General features: G+C 45.4%; 1 protein-coding gene across 3 annotated transcripts in view; it reads left to right on the forward strand.

Moving 5' to 3' along the window:
* The window catches only part of IKZF1 (IKAROS family zinc finger 1), a 260,129-nt gene that overhangs the window by 65,991 nt on the left and 169,552 nt on the right, over positions 1–24,586 (forward strand). For all 3 annotated transcript variants that reach the window (XM_075316568.1, XM_075316569.1, XM_075316571.1), the window contains exon 3: positions 8,637–8,756. In XM_075316568.1, the coding sequence (XP_075172683.1) occupies positions 8,637–8,756 (120 nt within the window). The remainder of the gene's footprint in view (positions 1–8,636; positions 8,757–24,586) is intronic.

Here is a 24,586-nt window from a genome sequence, read left to right on the forward strand (position 1 = left end):
GCCGGCATTTTCAAAAGAGGAGCAGCCGCCATATTGTGAACGCCGTGCAGCGCCGCGCCGGTGATCGTGGATCGATGAGTATGAGAGAGGGGGTGGGAGGGAGAGACCGACATGGACAGAGAGAGAGATAAAGAGACAGAGACAGAGAGAGAGAGACCGACCGACAGAGAGAGAGAGACCGAAAGACCTGCCTTTGTTATGTCAAAAAAACATGCGGATCGCAACAAAAATGCAATGCAAACGCACTGCTTAACATTTTGACAGTGTTTTTCCACAACTCTGTGATTTCAATGGGTGTAGAACGCTGCCAAAACGGACAAAAGAATTGAAATGCTGCTTTTCTAAACGCAGAGATTTTGTCAAATTTCTGACAATCAAAACGCTGCGTTTTCAAAAAGCATCGTGCACACAGATTTTGCATGATTCTCATAGACTTTGCTGGGGAAGCACAACGCATCCATTTTGTCAATGACACAGTGCAGTTGTAAACGCAGCCAAAACGCAGAAATAAACGCATCATGCACACATGGCCTAAAAGTTCAACTTGTGCCGCAAAAAATAAATCCTTATATGGCAAGATTGAAGGAAAACTAAAAAAGAAACGGCTCTTGGAAGATGGGGACCAAAAAAAACCACGGAAAAACAGAAAATCGCCTGGGGTGAAGGAGTTAAAACTCATACAAAGTGACTTTCTATATTTTGTTTTTGATTATGCCTTTCACAGTTGAAGTGTTCCTACGATAAAAATTACAGACCTCTCCATTCTTTGTAGGTGGGAAAACCTGCTAAATCTTCCCAGCTGTATATGTGTAAGATAATATATGCCAAGAAGTAAATGTATCTTTTTGTACACTACAATAAACATTTTAACTTTGCATGTTTTAACTTTGCATGTTGTTAGTTAGTATTGCTGTGGCAAGGTAAGGTCCTATTAAACCAGTGATTATCTTTATCCCTATAGGGAGTCTGTCACCCTGTTTTGCTGCCTTATCCATGAGCATAATTAAGTAGTAATAATTTCCCTTATTCTCTAGCTGCGTTGTTTTATTTCTTTTAGCAGTTTTCACTAAATCTCTGGCTATTTGCTGTAGCCCTGCCAAACTCAGCAGCTCTCTCAATTATGTGTATGCTCAGTGCAGACCTCAAAATGTATGATCTACAACTCACTCGCCCACCTACTACAGATTGACAGCTTTTTTCCTTTGCACAGCAGAAAGAGGCAACATGGTGGCTAAGTGGTGAACGCTGTTGCTTTGCAGCAAGTCCCACCAAGGACAACATCTGCAAGGAGCTTGTATGTTCTCCCCTTGTTTGTGTGGGGTTCCTGATAGGGAATTTAGGTTGCGAGCCCCAATGGGGACAGTGATGATCACATCTGTAAAGTGATATGGAATTAATAATGCTATATAAGTGAGATAAGTAAATAAATCATCAGTAGGTTGATGGTGGGGCTGTTGCTCATGAATACAAGGCCTCCATATAAAAAGGAAAATCATGTTATTACTTATTTCTGTCCTCAGAAATGGCAACATAACCCTAGCGATATATTAAAATAAACCTGTCATGTTCCATATGCCTTCTAACCTAGCAGCATAGACATGTGTAAAAATCCCTGCTAACCATCTTTGTCTAATAATATTCTGTAAATGCAAAATATAAAAAAAGGTTTAAAACTTACATTTTCCTTATGCTAATAAGCACTGGGTCTAGTTGCAAGGGTGTTGCTTCGCTCCTACTAGTCTACCCTCTTTTCATGGTATCACACCCCTGTGGGCATGATACCAAGATTTCAATGAGCCAATGTCACTGCCGGCTCATGGAAATCTCGCACATGCGCACGTCTCATTCCTGCAGCGCACTTGGCCTCCTTAGCTGGGTATATGCTTGTCAACTTCACAAGCGCACTGTGTATGATCCAAAGTCTCCTGAACTCCGATCATGCGCTGAGCGCGTCTGAATCCAGGGATGAGACGCACACATGCGCAAGATTTCCATGAGCTGGCTCATTGAAATGTTGGTATCACGCTCACAGGAGTGTGATACCATGGAAAGAGGGCAGACTAGTAGGGGCGAAGCAACGCCCTTATGATTAGTCCCAGTGCTTATATGCATAGGGAAAACTCAAGTTGTAATCCTTTTTTATACTTTGCTTTTACACAATTAGACAGGGATGGTTGGCAGGGATTTTTAGCCCACACACGTCCATGCTGTTAGGTTAGACGTTATATGGGACCTGACAAGTTCAATTTACCCTCACCCCAATTCCAAAATTAATAACATTTATATATAACAAAGCTACAAATTTGGCTACTGACTCTTTCTGGCTATTTAAAGTCTTTTTGGTATACTAAAGCTTCCGCTTTGTTATTTATCATATTCATTTTTATAATTGTATCTGCATATATAGGTGAATATTTGAAGTTGGTCTTAATTGACATTCTCGTTGCCTTTTGTATAACTTTGTTTCCCTTTCCTAGGCTGCAAGCTGTGTACAAATATTCAGAAACCTTCACGGTCCTCTAAAAACCCATCTACAATAATACACCCAAAAGTAGATGGGGAGGTGGAGATTCAGCAAAAGCATTTCTCTGTTTCTGTGAAACTGCATAGCAGGGAGCAGTAGCGGGAAGACATCTGCCTGGCTGAGTACTGAGCACAGTATTATGGAAAGTGTGGGCAGCCGACATCGCATCAGAACAAGTCTAATCGCTCAAAAAGCATGCAAATAAAATATTGATTTACAGGAGTTATGCAAGATATGTAAAAATAGCAAAAATAAGTATGTTGGATACTCACTTTAAGATGCCTAACAAGTTGACCTATAACTCTTCATCTACTTGTTTGAAGAGTTGTATTTGGTAAAAATCAGTCCTATGTGAAATGTGCCAGTGAGGTGTAGATTATAGTAATTCCATGGACAGGATAAAGCTTCTTTCACACATCAGTTTTTTGTCATCAGTCACAATCCGTCTTGTGACAGATGCAACGGATCAGTTGGAGATTGTGCTAAAACTGATGCAATGGATCCTGTAAAAAAAACGGATCCGTTGTATAATTTTTTTTCCATGTAAAAGCTTATTTGGTAGTAAAAACCTATAATTTTCCTCTGTGGGTTGGGGGGGGAGAAAGCGAGAGAGAGATGTTCAGCCAGGCACTGTTTTATCCCATCTCAGCATGCTCTGTTTAAAGAAACGGAAACCATCTCTGGATTCCGTTTCTTTAAACGTTTCCGTTTCATAGGACAGATCAACGTTTCCGTTTTATAGGACAGATCCTGCGCCCATAGGCTTCCATTCTAAAAGTCGATGGACAGCGATGGATCCAGCGTCGTTTGTTTTTTCGACGGTGACAAAAAACGTTCCTCTGGATGTTGCTTCCATGGGCCAAAAAGACATTTTTCGACACATCCGTCGTACGACAGATGCAACATCAGGCCATCTGTCGCAATCCATCGCCAATACAACTCAATGAGAAAAACCCGGATCCAGCACTGGATCCGTTATTTTCACATTTCGACGGATTGCGACTGATGGCAAAAAACTGATGTGTGAAATAGGCCTTAAGATGTCAGGGAAAACTGCTGGTGTGTTCACATTTCCTACTGAAATAGAAATTAAAGATGGATCACCTGTGTATCACACAGATTTCAGATCTGTTTCCCTAGATAACAGCCACTCTTAGCATGTGGTAATCCAAGGTTAGTCCCTAATACATCCATATATAAAAAAGAGCTACCCAATAAGCATATTTAGAAGTTAACCAAATGTTGTTCTTTTCTTTTTGTTCATGTTATCTCACATGTAACCATGTTGTTTGCTAAGTCTTGCCCCTTTCAAAGACATCCCTTTCCCGGAGAAGGCAAAGAAAGCGTTAAAAAGTATAATAAATTTGGTAAAAGAAGATTTTTGGTGCACTTAGCTTAGTAAATCTTATCCTATCTGTTAAAACATAAACATCCTCATGCTCTTTACATATTTTCCAGGGTGACTGGTTCATGCAGTTTAACTTCTATTCATCTTTTATCAACTCATGTAATTAGTCCTAGTATAAAATTATTGCTTTGTATTTGTTATGTGCCTACAGTCTGTTACCAGTTTGATAGGGATTTCTGTCTTTTCATCACAATTGTCTGTGAATGTTAATTTTTAATTTACAAATATGCAGCGTGCAGATCTTCTGCAATGTAATGTATTTACCCGTACATAACAGCTACTGAATTTAAGGCTCATACATGATGGCTCCATTTATTAAAATCAAGGCTAAAAGTTTTGAGACTAACAACAAATTTTGGTTTTCACTAAGTTTGCTGCTTCAGTGTTTTAGATCTGAGTGAATCTACTCATGAAAACATCTTTAAAAGAATGATCATTTGCATTGCAATGTGAAAACAATTTGCTGTACATATGTTCAGTGTTTTGAGATTCTTTTAACTGGTTCAGGTTTCCATGGATGTAAAACTGTAAAATTATGTTACCTACCATTTTTTAGGCAGTTCCCAATTGCAAAGTGCTCACATATATTTAATACAAGTTTTTTTTAAAAAAGCCAGCTGCAAAAGACGTAGCATAAAAAATATTGAAAAGATGCCAAAACAGATGTTTCATGGCAGAAGACACTGACATGTCTGACTCTTGAATCAATTTCCTCCAGAAAATCTCGGCCAGTTCACACGTCTAAAATGCATCATGTGCACATACCCTTAGGGTACATTATCCACCCATATGCCCAAGTCTTTTTCAGTGACAGTTTTATGCAGTATTTTATGATTTAGTACAAAATTATTCATTTCATTTTCTCTGCTTAAGTGCATAACCTAACATACATCTACATTAAACTTCATTTGCCTTTTCTCAGCCCAAAAACTCAACTTACATAAATGCCTCTGTAATATTAATTTATCCTCCTCTGTGTTGATTACCTTGTAGAGTTTAGTATCATATGCACACATTGAAATTCTTCTCTGTATGCCCCCTAAAAAGTCATTAATAGGTATTTAAAAAAGAAGAGGGCCCAATACTGACCCTTGTTGTACTCTACTATTAACTGTGATCCTATCCGAGTATATTCTAATAACCACTGTCTGTTTCCTATCAATGAGCCAGTTGTTAACCTAGTCTCACATATTTTTCCCTAGTCCCATTACTCTAGTAATGTAACAACCTTTTCTGTGGCACTGTTTCAAGTGCCTTTGAAAAGTCCAGCTTCACCCGTTCTAGTCTGAAACTAACCTCCTCATAGAAACAACTGATTAGATTAGTTTGATAGGACTGAACCTTCATAAATCCATTTTGATGCTGGGTCAGGAGGTTATTCTTATTGAGATACTCCTGGATAGCATATCTCAAGGATTTTACCAACAGCAGAGGTTAAACTTACTGGCCTAAATTTTCAGACTCAGATTTTATGCCCTTTTTGAATATTGGCACCATATTTGTTATTCACAAGTCCTTTTGTACAGACCCTTTTATTATAAAATCCTTGACTATTAGAAATAATAGTGTGTCTAACAGGGTACTTAATTCCTAAAGTACTCGGGAGTGTAGGCCATCCAGGCCTGGGGATTTGTCTATTTTATTGTTTTTGAGGTGACCGTACATCATGCTGGCTTATGCAAGTGACATGTAATTGTGAATTTATGGTATTCCTGATCATTTCATCTGTCATGAGATTTTCTTGTATAAATACTGTAGAGAAAAAATATATTAGTATATTGGCCTTTCCTTCGTCTTCTTTCACCCAGGTGGGCCAACACTATAATTTTTGAGTGTCTTACTGATTATGTAGTTGAGGGTATTTTTTTTTATTTTTCATTCTTTAGCAATGAGTCTATCTCAATCTTTGCTGCTTTGATTTTAGTTGTTACACAATTTATTTTCTTTTGAATTATTTAATGCCTCCTCACTACCCTCTTGCTTTATTTACCTAAATGCTTTATTTTTGTCATTTATTGCTCCCCTTACAGCTCTATTTAGCCATAGTGGTTTCCTCTTATTTCCAGCTTGTTTATTCCCATAGGGTATATATTGTGCAAGGTCCTATTCGAGATACTTTTAAAAGTTCCCCATTTGCTTTATGTACTTTTTTTCCCAAAGAAATTATCCCAGTTTATGGCACTAAGATCATCACTTAGACGTTGGAAATTCACCTTCCTAAAAATTAGTGTTCTTGTAGTCCCTTTACATTACATATCATTAAAGGATACATGAAAACTTATTATTTTGTGACTGCCCCAAACCGAACATTTCATATTTTGTTTGGCCTATTGGTTAAAATTAGGTTAAGAAGTGCTCCCTGCCCCACCCCCGTCTTGTTGGGTCAGGCATAAGTTGTGAAAAATAATTGTCTGTTTATTATTGTCAAAACCCTATTTCCTTTTACTTGACATCCCCCATTATAATGACTTCTCCCTATTGTGATGCCTTATCTCATTGCTTCATGAGGATATTATCTGCTACTTCCATTATACTTGGAGACATATCTCAAACCGCTATCAGTAGTTTATCGTTCTTTCTCAAGAATATATATGGTTGTTTGCAGGAATAAATTGCCCGCAATGCTGTACATATACAGCATTGTCAAGAACGGGTTAATCCAAGCAATCTTCTCTTCTAATTCAATTGGCATAACAGAGTGATATCAGTATCTTTGTCTTCATTCACACTTTATTGATGGCCTATCCATAGGATAGGCCATCAATGTCGGATCAGCTGGGGTCTGACACCCCGCACCTCCGCCAATCAACTGTTCTTGGTCCCGGCGGTGGCAGCAGGCATCCAGAAATGCTCAGCTCCGACGCTGCTCCATCTTCTGATAGCAACCGCAGCCGGGTACTGTACATCCGCCTCCCATCCAGATCAATAGGAGGTGGATGTGCATTAAGGTGGCTTTACACACTGCAACATCGCAAACGACATCGCTGTAACGTCACCGGTTTTGTGACGTTACAGCGACCTCCCCAGTGACATTGCAGTGTGTGAAACACATCAGCGACCTGGCCCCTGCTGTGAAGTTGTGATCGCTACAAATCGTTCAGGACCATTCTTAGGTCCTTTGTTTCCCGCTGTGCAGCATGCATCGCTAGAAAGTTTCAGTGTGTAAAGGGGACTTTACAGCGACTTCCCTTTCAAAAAGCTGCTTTACAACGTCCCCAACAACCAGCTAGGTCGCTCTGCAGGTCCGGATAGCTGTTGAGTCGTTGGCCAGGTTTGCTTGTTTGACAGCTCACCAGAGACTTTGTAGCGATCTCGGCCAGGTTGGGATCGCTGGTGGGATCGCTAGAAAGTTTCAGTGTGTAAACCCAGCTTTACCCAGCATGGCCACTATCAGAAGACAGAGCAGTGCTGGAGTTGGGCATTTCCATCTGCCTGCTGCGCAGCTAGGACTGAGAACAGCTTATTTGCGGGGGTGCACGGTGTCGTTGCCAGTCAGACACTGATGACCTTATCTAAGGATAGGACAACTCATTTAAAGGGAACCAGTCATCAGAAATTTTGCTTTAAACCTAAATGTTTCCCCCTCTGCAGCTCCTGGGCTGCATTCTAGCAAGGTCCTGTTGGTTTTTTGCTCCCTTTTAGACCAAATATAATACTTTATAAAGGTGTACCTTTTGGGATGCAAATTTTCTAAATCGTCCATGGGGGCGGGCTCTCTGGTGTCCGTTATGTCCATCCTGCCGATTTACGACGTTCACCAACGAGATTATGGGCGGCGCTGTGATTATCATTGCAAGTGCCCACCCATAATCTAGTGCACGCGCTTTCCTCTCTGCCTCCAGCGTTCTGCGCAAGCGCTGGCCGTAACCGGTGGTGTCCTGCTTCAATCCTCCCATCTATTTCCTGCTACAGGGAAAGATGGGAAAGAGGGGACGTGCGGTCATCTAGCCAGCGCTTGCGCAGAACGCTGGAGGCAGAGGGGAAAGCGCGGGCACTTGCGATGACAACACAGCGCCGCCCATAATCTCGTGCCTGCGCAAACGTCACCAGCGGTCACACTGTGCACGCAGTGCACAGTCCCGCTACAGTGGCACTGCGGATGCGCCGGACCACGGGCTCACTGGGCGGCATCCTGGAAGTATGAAATGCTGCGTTGGCGGACAGCGTAAATCGGCAGGAGGGACATAACGGACACCAGAGAGCCCGCCCCCATGGACGATTTACAAAATTTGCATCCCAAAAGGTACAACTTTATAAAGTATTATATTTCGTCTAAAAGGGAGCAAAAAAACAACAGGAACCTTGCTAGAATGCAGCCCAGGAGCTGCAGAGGGGGAAACATTTAGGTTTAAAGCAAAATTTCAGATGACAGGTTCCCTTTAAGTTTATCTTTAGTGCAAGGAATAACGTCACAGTTTTTTTGCAATTCATCTGGATACTGTTCATAACAAACTAAACTTTGTGAAAACAAAAAAATCATGTCAGTCTCAAAACTTTACGCCATGATTTTATAGTTAGGCCTACAAATGTTAACAGATCCCAGATTAGAGAAACATTTTAACAGATCCAATATCAGAGAAAAATTGCCTAATGATTTCTTTGGGAAAGACTTTCTAAATCAGAAAGCACTGGATCTGATTGACCTTGTTCCCGAAGTCTTTTCATTCATTCATTCTTATGCTTTACCTTTTGATTTTCATACAGGCAATCAAAGTCCTGCAATAAGTGATGGTTTGGAAGACAATGATGAACCCATGCCGATGCCTGAGGATCTTTCCACCAATGCAGCATCACAACAAATTGCTAAGACTGAGAAATCCATTGGTGAGATAATTATTATGCAATTTCCAAAAAAATAACAAGTAATTTACATGAAACAAAAAATATGTAATTTCATTTTCTTTTGTGGTCATAAGTAGTGATGGGCGGATGGGCAAAAGTCAGGATCCGCGCGGTTTCAAAAGTATCCGGGTTTCGGACCCAAGCCCGGAGTTCTCAGGCTAATGAACTCCGGCTAATGATCCGGATCCGGCACTCGAGTAATACTAAAAATAAAATGAAAATAAAGAAAAAAAATAATAAAGCAAGTGGTGCCATACTTACAGAGCCTCCAGCACTGCTGTAACTGCTCTTTCACTTAGAGGGCTGTGCATTAGGCTCATGCATATGCAGTGCTTTCCCCGCCCATCGGCATCTGTGATTGGTTGCAGTGAGATAGGCCCACACCATGAGTGACAGTCTGTCTGACGCTTCCAATCACAGACCCCGTCTGCAGGTCTATATCGTACAATTAAAATAGATAAATAAATTGGCGTAGGGTACCCCATATTATGATAGCCAGCACAGATAAAGCATACGGCTACCGGCTGCAGCCACCAGCCGTGCACTTATGTTGGCTGTGTATCAAAATGAGAGGAACTGCATGGGGCTTTTTTATTATTATTTACATAAATAATTTAAAGAACAGCATGCAGCCTAAAAATAGCAGCCTGCAGCTGCCCAGGATTGCCACATCCATTAAATACGACAATCCAAGAATTTTACCTGGCTCTTCTCGATTGCCCTGGTGTGGTGGCAATCAGGGTAATAAGGGGTCAAACAGCTCACAGCTGCTACTAAGCCTTAGATTAGTATTGGGGCGTGTTACGGGGGGGCTTTCTGATAATAAAACCTAAAGGAATGTCAGACAGTCAGGGTCCACCGTGAAAAGACTCTGCTGCAGACTATGGCAGAGGATAAGGGGTATATAAGTGTGTAAATAAATAAATAATGATAGCACAAGTGCAGAGTGCAATACCTCTGTTATACTCACAGAGGAATATAATTAGAAAATAAAGCAATTCCTCCCTTACTTAGAGGGTGTGTGGAATGGTCTCTGTTAAAGATCACAGAGACAAAAGCAGTGAGTGTGAAATGGCACCTACCTAGGTCCGTTCCTCTAGTGGTGCCAGGAGATGGACAGCAGCGTAAGCCGCACAAAGCTCCTACCTGCGTTCGCTCCACTAGTGTGCGAGGACACAAACCACTAGATATGGCACCTGCCTAGGTCCGCTCTTCTAGTGGTGCAAAAGAGACGGACAGCAGCGTAAGCCGCACAAAGCTCCTACCTGCGTTCGCTCCACTAGTGTGCGAGGATACGAACAACTGCCAGACGCAGTATAAGGAATGTTACCCTAGCGGCAACGTCCACCTACGAGTAGAATCACAAGGCCCAGCCGGACCATGTGCCTCAGGCACCTGCCTATGTCCGCTCCACTAAGAGGTAAGGATACGGACTGCAGCCGAAGCTGTAAGGTATAAGAACGCTACCCTGCCGGTAGCGCTCACCTAACGTAGACAGAGAGATGCCTAGAGGAACGTGCACAGAGCGTCTACTCGCATGCATGAACCAAGAGGACTGAGCGCCGGGCGGCGTGCGTCAGGGTCTTATATAGACTCTGTGCCTCATCCAAGATGGAGGACACCAGAGCCAATCCACTGCCAGAATGACAGCAATGACGTCACGCTGGCCTATCACCGAGCAAAGCGTCACAAGCACATGACCAGCGACCAATCGGCATAGAAGGTGTCAGAGACATGTGACCACGTGTCACAAGCACATGACCAGTGGCCAATCAGCTTAGAAGGTGTCAGAGACATGTGACCTCGTGTCAGCGATGATGTCACCCGCACATGTGCAATGGCTCCAAGATAGGACTTAGTCTCCAGCGCTTGCACATGTTCAGTAGCAAGAAGTCCGGACATAGTCTCCAGAGCCACAGCAACCATAACAGTACCTCCCCCTCAAGGGCCCCCCTCCCGGCGACGCAGGTAATCGGCAACTAAGTCGGGAGCATGGACAGCCTCCTCAGGCTCCCAAGAGCGATGTTCCGGGCCATAGCCCTCCCAATCTATCAAGAAGAACCTGCGCCCTCTAACCATCTTAGAACCAACTATGGCTCGTACCTCATAGCTAGAGCGAGAGGAATCAGAGGCAGGAGAGTGCACCTCACGAGCGTGAGGTAAAATAGCCGGCTTTAGCAGTGAAACATGGAATTTGTCATGGATCCTAAGATGGACGGGTAACTTCAATTGGTAGACTGCTGGATTTACCTGTCGAAGAACCTCATAAGGACCCAGGAAGCGAGGAGCAAATTTGACAGAGCTCACTCTAAGTCTCACGTGTTTTGCAGAGAGCCACACAAAATCCCCTGGAGAAAAGACAGGAGCCGGGCGACGAAATCGATCGGACACCGTCTTCATACGGTCCTTAGCTGCTTGGATCGACTCTTGAGTCCGATCCCAAACTTCTCTGGCATTAGTTGCCCAGTCGGCCACAAGAGGAGAAGGTGCAGTAGCGGGAAACGGTACCGGTACCCTAGGGTGTTGCCCATTATTGAGTAGGAATGGTGTCTGCCCAGTGGCCTCAGCCAGCGAATTGTTAAGGGCAAATTCTGCCCAGGGTAGGAGGGAGGACCAGTTATCGTGGTTCTCAGCAACAAAGTGTCGAAGGTATATAATCATGGATTGACTGGTACGCTCAACCAAACCATTCGTCTCCGGATGGTATGCCGAAGAGAGATTCAACTCAATTTGCAGAAGGCTACAAAGATCTCGCCAGAAACGGGAAGCAAATTGCGGGCCTCTATCACAAATGATACGATCTGGCATCTCGTGAAGCCTAAAGACATGCTTGAGGAATAGTTTGGCTAGTACCCTGGAAGACGGGATCCTCGATAACGGTACAAGATGAACCATCCGGGAGAAATGGTCCGTAATGACCCACACAAATCTATGTCCCTGTGAACACGGAAGATCACCCACAAAGTCCATGCCTACCACCTCCCATGGTCTATCTGGCACTGGTAAAGGATGCAAGAGCCCAGCCGGTCTCTGCCGTAATGGACGGTTGCGAGCACACGAGTAGCAGGAACCGACATATCTCTTGACGTGGCTGGCTAAGTGTGGCCACCAATACCACCTCTCCAGTAACTCTCGTGTCCGCCTAATACCAAAATACCCACCCACCTTTGAGGTGTGGGCCCACGACAGTATATCATTCTGTCGATCAGGCGGCACAATGGTCTTGCCCGGTAAGATTTGGTCTAACGTCACAGGGGAGAGCGTATGAAAAACCCTGGAGGGAAGGATAAGACGAGGTTCGTCAATCTCTTCCTGGGTAGAAACCATAGAGCGAGACAGGGCGTCTGCCTTGTTATTCTTACTCCCAGACAGATAGTTGATGGAGAAGTGAAAGCGGGAGAAAAACAAGGACCAGCGGGCTTGGCGAGGATCAGACGCTGAGCGGTTTGTAAGTACGTCAGATTCTTATGGTCTGTATAGACCTGGAAAGGATGTTTCGCTCCTTCCAGCAAGTGACGCCACTCCTCCAAGGCTAATCTCAGGGCGAGCAGTTCCCTATCCCCAATGGTATAGTTTCTCTCTGCCGGTGAAAAGGTTTTAGCAAAGAAGAAACACGGCCTTTTTCTACCTGCACCGTTCTTTTGATACAAGACTGCACCACCACCCACTGAAGAGGCATCACCCTCCAAGAGGAAGGGCTTATTCTCATCGGGTCTTTGAAGAACGGGAGCAGTTGAAAAGTGTCTTTTTACTGCCTCAAAAGCCTGAGATGTCTCAGTAGACCAGACTTTTGGATTAGCACCTTTCTTAGTCAAGGCCACCAAAGGGGCCACCAAAGTAGAGAAATGGGGTATGAACTGCCTGTAATAATTTATGAATCCTAAGAAGCGTTGCATCTCCTTCAAGGAATGAGGTTCGGACCATTCAAGGACAGCAGAGAGCTTCGCAGGATCCATAGCCAGACCCTCTTGTGAGATAATGTAGCCCAAAAAAGGCAAGGATGACTGCTCGAATACACATTTTTCGAGTTTAGCAAACAATGAGTGCTCCCTTAAACGGGAAAGGACACGAACGACATCCTGACGATGAGTCTCCAGATCAGGAGAAAAAATCAGGATGTCGTCCAGATACACCACGACAGAGGATAACAGTAAATCCCTGAACACATCGTTTACGAAGTCCTGAAATACTGCGGGTGCATTACATAACCCAAAAGGCATGACGAGGTATTCATAGTGACCGTCTCGGGTGTTAAAAGCGGTCTTCCATTTGTCACCCTCTCGAATTCGTACCAAGTTATACGCACCCCGCAGATCCAACTTCATAAAAACCTGAGCTCCCCTCAGTCTGTCAAAGAGCTCCGAAATTAAAGGTAACGGGTATTTGTTCTTTATTGTGATTGCGTTGAGACCCCTGTAATCTATGCAGGGACGCAAATCACCCTCTTTCTTCCGAACAAAGAAAAACCCAGCTCCCGCGGGAGAGACAGACTTACGAATGAACCCCTTCTCTAAACTCTCTCTTATATAGGTCGACATGGCCTCCGACTCAGGTATCGACAGGGGGTAAACCCTGCCCTTAGGTGGAACCGAACCTGGGATAAGGTCTATGGCACAGTCATACGGCCTATGGGGTTGAAGAACCTCAGCACCCTGTTTGGAGAACATGTCAGCGAAATCCAAATAGGGTGTAGGTATGGGAGAGAGATCAGTTGATGCAACCGCAACGACCTTAGGTGGTAAGGGAAGACATCGGGACTGACATTTCGAACCCCAACTAATAATGCTGTCGGACTCCCAGTCAATGTGAGGAGCATGAGTCCGAAGCCATGGGAGACCCAGAAGGACGTCGTCTATACCCTCAGGCAAAACAAGAAAAGAAATCTCCTCTATGTGACCCTGAGGCAGGGAAAGGCGCAAGGGAACTGTCCTCAATGTAATGGAGTCAGACAACATAGTCCCATTAACAACACGGACAGGAATGGGCGCCTCTAACATGATAGAGGGAATATTGTGTCTCTTTACAAATCCTGAGGACACAAAAGTCCCGTCAGTTCCGGAATCCACAAAAGCCATAATAGGCCATGTATTCTCAGAGAATGAGAGCTGACCTGGGATACTACACTTAGAGGGTGCAGAAGACGTCTCTAGTAACCCCCCTCTAATGGTTACTAGGCCTGGGAGTTTCCCTGACAACTAGAACACTTGTTGGCATAGTGCCCAGCCTGACGACATACGTAACATATAGGAGGACCAGACTTGCGTAGTCTGGAGGACGTATGACCTAACTCCATAGGAGTGGGAGATGTTTCAGATGCTGAGGAGGATGGTAGTGGACCCTCAACAACTGGAATAGCCCGATGCTTAGGGCGTGAGGAAGAGACCTCGAGTCTACGTTCCCTATGGCGTACGTCGATCCTCGTTGCTACTGTGATCAAGTCCTCCAGAGAAGCAGGGACCTCACGAGTAGCAAGGGCATCCTTGACATAGCCTGCCAACCCTCTCCAGAAGATAGGAATCAACACCTTCTCTGGCCAATCTAGTTCTGCCACCAGAGTTCTAAAAGCAATGGCATAAGAACTAGTGGATAACGAACCCTGAGATAGATTTAAGAGTCTCAGGGCCGCATCATGGGTAACCTGCGGACCCATGAATACCGCTTTAAGAGCATCAAGAAAGTCTTGATGTCTCAGAGTAACCACATCAGATCGCTCCCATAAGGGAGTCGCCCATTCTAAGGCTTTGTCCTGAAGTAAGGAGATGATAAAGCCTACTCTGGACCCCTCCATAGAGAAGCAAGAAGAATTGACCTCTAGGTGTATCTGACACTGACTAATGAAACCACGAAATGATCTGGCATCGCCAGAATATCTGTTTGGCAGAGCAAGTCGAGGATCATGTGCAGATGTCACCATGGTCTGAGGTTTATCCTCTATACTCTTGAGCCGCGACTCAAGTACTTGTATGTAACGGTGTAACTGCTGATATTCTGCCATAACTGCCAGACCCTTGGCTCAGTCCTAATGTTACGGGGGGCTGTCTGATAATAAAACCTAAAGGAATGTCAGACAGTCAGGGTCCACCGTGCAAAGACTTTGCTGCAGACTATGGATGGATAAGGGGTATATAAGTGTGCTACTGTAAATAATTATAGCACAAGTGCAGAGTGCAATACCTCTGTTATACTCACAGAGGAATATAATTAGAAAATAAAGCAATTCCTCCCTCACATGGAGGGTGTGTGGAATGGTCTCTGTTAAAGATCACAGAGACAAAAGCAGTGAGTGTGAAATGGCACCTACCTAGGTCCGTTCCTCTAGTGGTGCCAGGAGACGGACAGCAGCGTAAGCCGCACAAAGCTCCTACCTGCGTTCGCTCCACTAGTGTGCGAGGACACGAACCACTAGATATGGCACCTGCCTAGGTCCGCTCTTCTAGTGGTGCAAAAGAGACGGAAAGCAGCGTAAGACGCACAAAGCTCCTACCTGCGTTCGCTCCACTAGTGTGCGAGGACACGAACCACTAGATATGGCACCTGCCTAGGTCCGCTCTTCTAGTGGTGCAAAAGAGACGGACAGCAGTATAAGCCGCACAAAGCTCCTACCTCTGTTCGCTCCCCTAGTGTGTGAGGATACGAACAACTGCCAGACGCAGTATAAAGAACGTTACCCTAGCAGCAACGTCCACCTACGAGTAGAATCACAAGGCCCAGCCGGACCATGTGCCCGCTCCACTAAGAGGTAAGGATACGGACTGCAGCCGAAGCTGTAAAATATAAGAACGCTACCCTGCCGGTAGCGCTCACCTAACATAGACAGAGAGATGCCTAGAGGAACGTGCACAGAGCGTCTACTCGCATGCATGAACCAAGAGGACTGAGCGCCGGGCGGCGTGCGTCAGGGTCTTATGGAGGACACCAGAGTCAATCCACTGCCAGAATGACAGCAATGACGTCACGCTGGCCTATCACCGAGCAAAGCGTCACAAGCACATGACCAGCGACCAATCGGCATAGAAGGTGTCAGAGACATGTGACCACGTGTCACAAGCACATGACCAGTGGCCAATCAGCTTAGAAGGTGTCAGAGACATGTGACCTCGTATCAGCGATGATGTCACCCGCACATGTGCAATGGCTCCAAGATAGGACTTAGTCTCCAGCGCTTGCACATGTGCAGTGGCTTGAAATCCGGACATAGTCTCCAGAGCCACAGCAACCGTAACAGGATGTCTATGAGAGCCCCCCCATTACTAATCTATAAGTGAAAGTAAATAAACACAAGCACCAAAAATATCCTTTATTTGAAATAAAAGACAAAAAACATCCTCTCTCACGACTTTAACCCCCAAAATACCCTGCAGGTGTGGCGTAATCCACTTGAGGTCCCACAACGATTCCAGCTCTGCTACATTACTGACGGCACAGCGCGTAATTATGGACCATGACTTCAGTCAGAGATTGAGCCGCAATCAGCGGTGAAATCACTCAGGTTAGGTGCGGTCATAACTGTAGGTTCCCACAGTCCTCCACCTGTGATCGTAGGTAACCTGACCTCAATGAAGTCTCACTGAGTTCACAAACCTGCATCTCCTGGCAGAAAACTGCATTTTTTTTGCCAAGAAATACAAATTTGGTGCTAAAATTTTTACACCATATTCCTGCACCCAATCTACACCTCCTGGCAAAAAACGGATCACTACCGCATGCGGTATGATGCGGTAGTGATGTTTTTTTTGCTAGGAGGTTGAGTACAGGAATATGGTGTAAAAATTGTAAAAACAGTTTTGATGCTGTTTCAGTGCAGGTTTCTTCCAGGAGGTGCAAATTTGGTGCTGAAATGTCTGCACCAGATTTCAGCACCAAATGCTTATATCCTGGGAGAAAAATGCACCCAAACGGTGTGCAAACTATTATTGTGCATTTTTTTGCCAAGATATGCAGATTTGGTGCTGAAATTTTTACACCATAATCTTGCATTCAATCTACACCTCCTGGTCAAAAAACGCATCACTACTGTATCATACCACATGCAAAATGGTGCTAGGCAGCTTAGACAACATAGGTATCACCGTCTCTTATAAAACGCAGCAGTTTATTTATTAGACTCAACATAAACTCCTAAACAAAATGTAACAAAGCCCCTCTCGGCTTAAAGGAAAATATAACATCCACATACCGTGGGATTCCAGTCCAATTAAATGTCCATAGTGGATTCTCCACACTCTGGCTCCAGCCAGCGAACACAAGTCACTGTGGTTGCAACCTGCAGCCTCCAGCCCTCTCCAGCCAGGCCTCAGTATTTTCCCCAGTCCTCACCTGGACTGATTTCCAAACATCTCTCTTCAGTCTTCACACAGACTGAGACCTCCAGCACACATCCTCCATGTGCAGCACTCTCAGGCTTCTCTGTTTCTAAAACTAACAGTCTCTTAAACCCAACCGGATACACCCACAGGTGGAGGTATGTGATTCTCCAGCTCTGTCCATCACACTGGTCACAGTTTAAAGGGAACCTAACCCTTAATTAGAACCCAAGTTCTGTGGAACTACAGGTCCCACAGTCACACCTTAAGTTCAATACCACAGGGGGATCCTTCTCCACTGCGACCATCCACAACATTGGTGGTCGCTACCTCACATATCCCCCCCCCTCTGTTCAAACTTGTAGGGTTGAACATTTGATAACCCACAGGGGCCCTGAGACAGGGCATTAGTGTTACCTTGCCCTACAAGTCGAGAGGGCCCTCTCTGATAAATTTGAGCTTTAGCTCCTGACATTAAGTCGGTCATTGTCACCAGACTTGTCTCAGTCAACCCCCTTGTCAGATACGCCCCCCGGTCAGACCTATCTCTCCATGACTGTCTCCAACAGCTAGTGTAGTAGCGAAAGTATCTTCCAGTCGAAACTACTGTCTGGTCTGACTCCGAGCTATCTAATCCACTAGAAGGGCTACTGTCTGGGCACCTCAGCACTGAGCGGATAGACCATCTGCTATATCTAGACCGTCTGCATTCTCTTTTTGTAGATTTAATATGGCATGTTCTGCTGTGGCGTCTTCGGTTGTCATCGCTCTGTTGGTGTGGTCTCTCAAGACCATCCTTCGCTGTAGATACATCACTCCCTTCATCCATTCCTTTGGAGTTTAGAGTAGAGGACTTGGACCATTCAGAGTCTATGCTATAGCCCAAAGTGTAGTTAGGTCTTCCATGACCTTGGTTCCTTTTATTATAGGACCTACTTTCTGTGCCAACTGAAGCAACACCTTTATCAGGTGGGCAACCCTTCTCCTGGCCCCAGCTTGAAAGTGCTCTCCACTTCATACCCACTTGATGGAGTTGTTCTGCAATATTCTGCCTTTTTAGGTTCAACTGCCTTAGTTCTTCCAGGTAACCCAGGCGGTACTCTAGGAGGACTCGTACATTTTCAACACACTCCTTTGTTCTCACAATGACACATGGAACCATACCGACTTCACAGAGTATCTTGGCTTCATTATGAATATCAATTCTTACTCTCGCCACACCGGACTTGTCAACCATCTCCTGCATGACTCTACCATTTCTTCCAATCAGCTTCTTAACCAGTTCTTTGGGCACTTGTGTGACCTCCTCCACAAACTCCAACAACCTTCGAGCTGTCTTGACTGCTTCTGCAGTTTTCCCATAGATTCGGAATGTTCCACTGGTTTTTTCCACTTCAATAGCTGTAATACCTGGAACCTTCCTCGCTTGCTGAATGTTACTTATCTTATTGCAAGCCCAATTAATGGTTTCTTCACAACCACCACTTCCTGAAACGCTGTGGTGAGCTGCTTCATATGCGCCATTCGTCTGGTGTCTTCTTCCATCTTTGTAGAGATGAGCCACTTTGAGCGAAGACACTGTAGGTGCATGCCACTCAGGATAGCCACCCGCTTCTTTGTGACATCACTTACAGAGCACACCACCAACCGACAAGACTCTGGGGCAAAGTACACTTTATAGGCTCCTACGGCCGTCTTGAATTTTTCATGTACCGCCTCACTGGCACAGACTTTTCTCAAGTCTGCAGAGACTTCTACCATGCATGTAAAGACTGGACGAATTTCTTTACTTGTAAGGCCATCGGACCGTTCCTTGGGTCTTCCACATCCATCCTCTTTTCTTATCACAGGTTCCACCTTTGGAGTTGCATTCTCCTCAGGATTTTCCATAGCCTCAGAGCCTTTGAATTTTACCTCATCTTTGACCTCCAGATTCTCAATCTTCTGAACCAAGTCCATCTTTATGGCCTCCATCTTGGTCTTACCAGTAAGTTCAGTTAAGCTCTCAGCTGCTGATGGGACTTCTGGGCTAGATTTCCCTACTTTAAGGGTTCTCTCACCTTCTGCAGCTTCAGCCATCTCTTGGGACTCTGCAGCATCTCCCTCAATTTCCTCTTGATTCTCTGCAACTTCAGAGGCTTTCTTGCACTCCATACCTTCAACCTCAGATTCTCTGGAGTCTACATCAGCTTTTATACTGTTGGCACTATTATTCACCCCAGCACTGGGTGGATCACTGGTCTGCTCACTATGACCTTTGTGGATTTTTCCTCCACCAACAGCCTCCAGGATTTCTTCTCCTATAGTGTTCTCACTCAACAGACCATCAGCTTCACACCAGGAAATCATAGGGGACATCACCACTACTGTTTTGGTCAGCTCCTTTTCTGCATTTTCACCCTGCTGATTTCTGTCGTTACAATGTGTCAGTTCTAGCTCAGACTCATCTTTCTTTTGCATGATTTTGCTGTCCAACACTACATTAGCGGTTGCTCTTGGCAACATGCCTTTCTCAACCTTCTCTGCACACTCAGATTCTGGAAGGGAATCCACACTTTGGGCAGAAATACATGACACTGTCTCTACCTGGACCATATTTTCAGAGGTTGTAGCTTGCTCCGCCTCTCTACGCCTGTTGCGCCTTCGACGACGGGAGGAGGTTTTCCCCTCTTTGCTCATCAGTATGTCAGTGTACTTGTTTGTCACTTTAGTAGATTCAGTGTCTTTACTGGAGTCGTCACTCGCCCTGGTGTCCTGGATTAACGTGTTCCCACCTAACCAGGTGTTGGCTCCCTTTTCTGGAGCTCCCTCGTCACTAACGGTCATATTGTCATTTATTTTCTTACCCATAATGTCACTAAGTTGGGCATGTCCACCTTTTTCTTTGCTCCCCCCCCTAACTTAGGACAGTCAACTTTAGGGGGTGCTATCTTCACCTTACCACACATAACCACCCCACAAGGACTCTTTTTAACCTCCCGCTGTGGTGGAGCTTCCTTTGGGCCGTTCCGGCTCTTACACAAGCACCCGGACACTTCCCCCTGCTTCCACAAGTCCACAAATAATTTAGAGTCCCAACCTATAATAATTGGGTGCTGTAAATCTGAAACTACACCAACATCATGAGAACCAATGTCCCTGTCTGTCTTAATGACCACGCTGGACATTGGGTATTCTCTATCATTATTGTGGGTGCAGTTGGCGTGGAACTTCTTTCCAGGAATCAGGTAGACATTAGTTGTGGCCCTCACCAGGGTCACCAAACTCCGTGAGTCTACGAGTCCAGTTACGGATTCTCCATCCACTTCCACGGTACACAGACGTGGCCTATCGTCAGATGGGTGGTCTACACTGCAGACAGGACACCTGCAGCATGAACACCCTTGTGCTTGATTACTGTCCATCTGCGCCACTGCGCTCTTGTCTATGGGATGCTCCACACCCTTTTGGGCAACCACCCATTCTTGGGATTCCACCCCCTTTTGGGCAACTCAGTCCCGAGAGGGTACATTCCATGGCCTTTCAATGGAAAACGCATGTCCCAAACCACACAGTACCTCGGTGCCCCAGGTATCCTTCTGAGCACCCTGTGTGTGCACTGGCCCCACAAGGGACTGTACCCACTTGTCCAGCGCCACCAAGTCCAGACGCTCTGCCAGCGACTCCTGTCACCGCTGCAGCTCATGCTGCTTTACCTCCTGCTCCAGTCATGGTCGCTCAGCTCCCACGGACCTTCGTTGACCCGCCGATCCACCGCAAGCCACTTGAGTGCGCCGTCAACTTTCGTGGACCCGCCGATCCACTGCAAACTGCTTCGAAAATTGTTTTCGTGGACCCGCCGATCCACAGGCAACACTTCCTTGCAGTGTGTAGACAGTAGAGAAAAAAAACCCTTCGTGGACCCGGCTGATCCACAGGAACAACACCTCTGCAGTTGCTAGACGTGATGCCTGGATTGCTGCCCGCATTCTCCACCATATGTAAACATTGCTCACCTCAACCCAGGGGTTTCACTCGCTTGCAGCGGTGCTAGGCAGCTTAGACAACATAGGTATCACCGTCTCTTATAAAATGCAGCAGTTTATTTATTAGACTCAACATAAACTGCTAAACAAAATGTAACAAAGCCCCTCCCGGCTTAACCCTTTCACGACCGGCCGATTTTTCGCTTTCCGTTTTTTTTTTTCGCCATTCTTTTTCTGAGAGACGTAACTTTTTTATTTTTCAGTCAATATGGTCATGTGAGGGCTCATTTTTTGCGGAACGAGCTGTACTTTTAAATGAAACCATCAGTTTTACCATATTGTGTACTAGAAAATGGCAAAAAAATTCCAAATGCTGAAAAATTGCAAAAAAAGTGCGATAGCACTATGGTTTTTGAGATATTTTATTCACTGTGTTCACTATATGGTAAAACTGATGTGTGGGTGTGATGCCTCAGGTCAGTGCGAGTTCGTAGACACCAAACATGTATAGGTTTACTTTTATATAAGGGGTTAAAAAAAAATCGGAAGTTTGTCCGAAAAAAGTGGCGCACGTTTTACGCCATATTCCGTGACCCGTAGCGTTCTCATTTTTCGGGATCTTAGGCTCAATGACGGCTTATTTTTTGCGTCTCGAGCTGACGTTTTTAACGGTACCATTTTTGCGCAGATGCTACGTTTTGATCGCCTCTTATTGCATTTTGCGCAAAAGTTGTGGCGACAAAAAAACGTCGTTTTGGCGTTTGGAATTTTTTTGCCGCTACGCCGTTTACTGATCAGATTAATTGATTTTATATTTTGATAGATCGGGCGTTTCTGAACGCGGCGATACCAAATGTGTGTATATTTTTTATTTTTTTAACCCTTTAATTTTCAATGGGGCGAATGGGGGGTGATTTGAACTTTTAGGTTTTTTTGTTTTTTTTTAATTTTTTAAAACTTATTTTTTTACTTTTTTTTTTTATTTTACTAGTCCCCCTAGGGGGCTATTGCGATCAGCATTCCGATCGCTCTGCAGTATCTGCTGATCACAGCTGGAAGGCTGTAAACAGCAGATACGCTGTCTTTCTCTTTTGCTGTGCCCCGGGCACAGCGAAAGTGAAACCAATTCATGTGTAGTACAGGAGTCATCACATGACCCTGTGCTACCATGACAACTATCGGGAGTCACGTGATCGCGTCACGTGACTTCCGGTTTCGGCGGTAAGTAAAACTTTACCGCGATTGCGCTTATAATGGCGCTGTCATGTATTGACAGCGCCATTATAAGGGGTTAATCGGCACGAGCAGATAACGATTCTGCTCGTGCCTAGCAGGCACACATCTCAGCTGTGAAAATCAGCTGAGATGTGTGCCGATCGCGGCATGCTGCCGCCGGAGGACCGCGGGCAGTAAGATTATGTCATTTAGGACGTAATTTTACGGCCCGCGGTCGTTAAGGGGTTAAAGGAAAATATAACATCCACATACCGTGGGCTTCCAGTCCAATTAAATGTCCATAGTGGATTCTCCACACTCTGGCTCCAGCCAGCGAACACAAGTCACTGTGGTTGCAACCTGCAGCCTCCAGCCCTCTCTAGCCAGGCTGCAGTATTTTCCCCAGTCCTCACCTGGACTGATTTCCAAACGTCTCTCTTCAGTCTTCACACAGACTGAGACCTCCAGCACACATCCTCCATGTGCAGCACTCTCAGGCTTCTCTCTGTTTCTAAAACTAACAGTCTCTTAAACCCAACCGGATACACCCACAGGTGGAGGTATGTGATTCTCCAGCTCTGTCCATCACACTGGTCACAGTTTAAAGGGAACCTAACCCTTAATTACAACCTAAGTTCTGTGGAACTACAGGTCCCACAGTCACACCTTCAGTTCAATATCACAGGGGGATCCTTCTCCACTGCGACCATCCACAACATTGGTGGTCGCTACCTCACAATATATATATATATATTATAAACCACAGGTGGAGCGGGTACCCCGGAGAAACCGTTAGTAAAGTCTATGGTGGATGGTGATGAGGTGCAGGGCTGACAGGGCAGTGGAAAGGAACAGACATAGACAATGATTTCTTTTACCTTCTCCTTTACTTGTTCTCAACCGGTGACCTCCAGGGAGCCTGTTACAGTTGGTAGCAGAGATCCGGTAGCTTGGAAACAGTCAGGGAACTCACACTGGCCAGGTGAGTAATGAGGCCTAATCCCTACGCTCTGTCTGTGTAAGCAGGGCCCTGCTGCTTCAGCAATGCTGAGACCCCGTCTGTCACTCTCTGAGGTAATTTATTACCTTCCCAGTATGGCAGGCTGCATGGAATGTCACAGGTGCCCCTCTTTCAATCCTGGCTCCAAGTCCTGGCTCTACAGCTGTGCCTCCGGGTGTGGGGTGGACAGAGACCTGTAGTCCTCTCGTTCTCTGGATACGACCACTGGTACTCGAGTACTCGATTGGCCCCGAACTCCGGTATTTGATTTTTCAGCGATGATGTCGGGGTGAGCTGGCTGCGCTCCACTCCCCAGTGTCCTTCTCCTCTTTGCCTCTCTGTGGACTGTGTTTTCCTGGGCTGAACGATCCGGCTCAGCTCCCAGCTCACACACCACACTACTCGAGTGCCTTCCTCACTAAACTCTCCTCACAGACTGACTAACTCCTCCCCCAGGTCAGAGCTTAAGGAATCTCCCTGGAACTCCAGGTTTAGAGCTCCCTCTGCTGGCCCCGGGGAGAAACTGTGTTGGATGATGGTACTTACTGGCCAATGGACTTCCCTAACTACCTCCAGGCTCAGCATTAACCCTTTTGGGTTTGGGAGGGCAACACTGCTGTGGCATCCAGACCGAATGGGTGCCACATTCCCCCTTAGTAAATATCAGTACTCCCGGACTGAGGATACATAAACAAAACATAACATTATAACGTTTTTTCCCCTTAGGGAGGCAACATCACTTGAACGTTTCAAACTTAAATAACAATAAAACAATACTATTTACAATTATTATGAATCCAGTGTGGCTCCCTGCCGGGTGTCCATCACACTGCTCCAGGTGTGGGTAACAGTCCATGGGGGACCCGCCGCGAGAAAAACCCCCAACGTAGCCTCTGGGCGTGCGTCAGAGCATCGATGCCCCAATTCTATGCACGCCGGATGGGTTTTTCTTCTGGGGTATTGAGCACAATGGATGCTAACTATATACAATTAAAGTTTTGATCACCCATAGTCCAGTGACCCAGTTGTCCATAAACTTAATCACCTAAAACAAAAGCATTTTAGACAAAGAAAACATTTCAACTAACTATTTACACTCTTATAGGTACTTTTCCTCTTAGTCTCTATACCTTAGAGGGAGCTGTCCCTGGTTGCTACGTTGGGACCTGCGTAATACTGGTTGTAATTCCTCACTACCTGGTGCGTGTACTACCTCAATGTTGCAAGTTGGCCTAACTGGTAGGGTTGGCAATCTCCTACGGGTTCTTAGATTCACCACAGGCCGGACAGATTCACCACTGGCAGGGGGTTGATTCTCCTGTTCCACTG

The sequence above is a fragment of the Anomaloglossus baeobatrachus genome, chromosome 6 (genome assembly GCF_048569485.1).
Source record: "Anomaloglossus baeobatrachus isolate aAnoBae1 chromosome 6, aAnoBae1.hap1, whole genome shotgun sequence".
NCBI lineage: Eukaryota > Metazoa > Chordata > Amphibia > Anura > Aromobatidae > Anomaloglossus > Anomaloglossus baeobatrachus.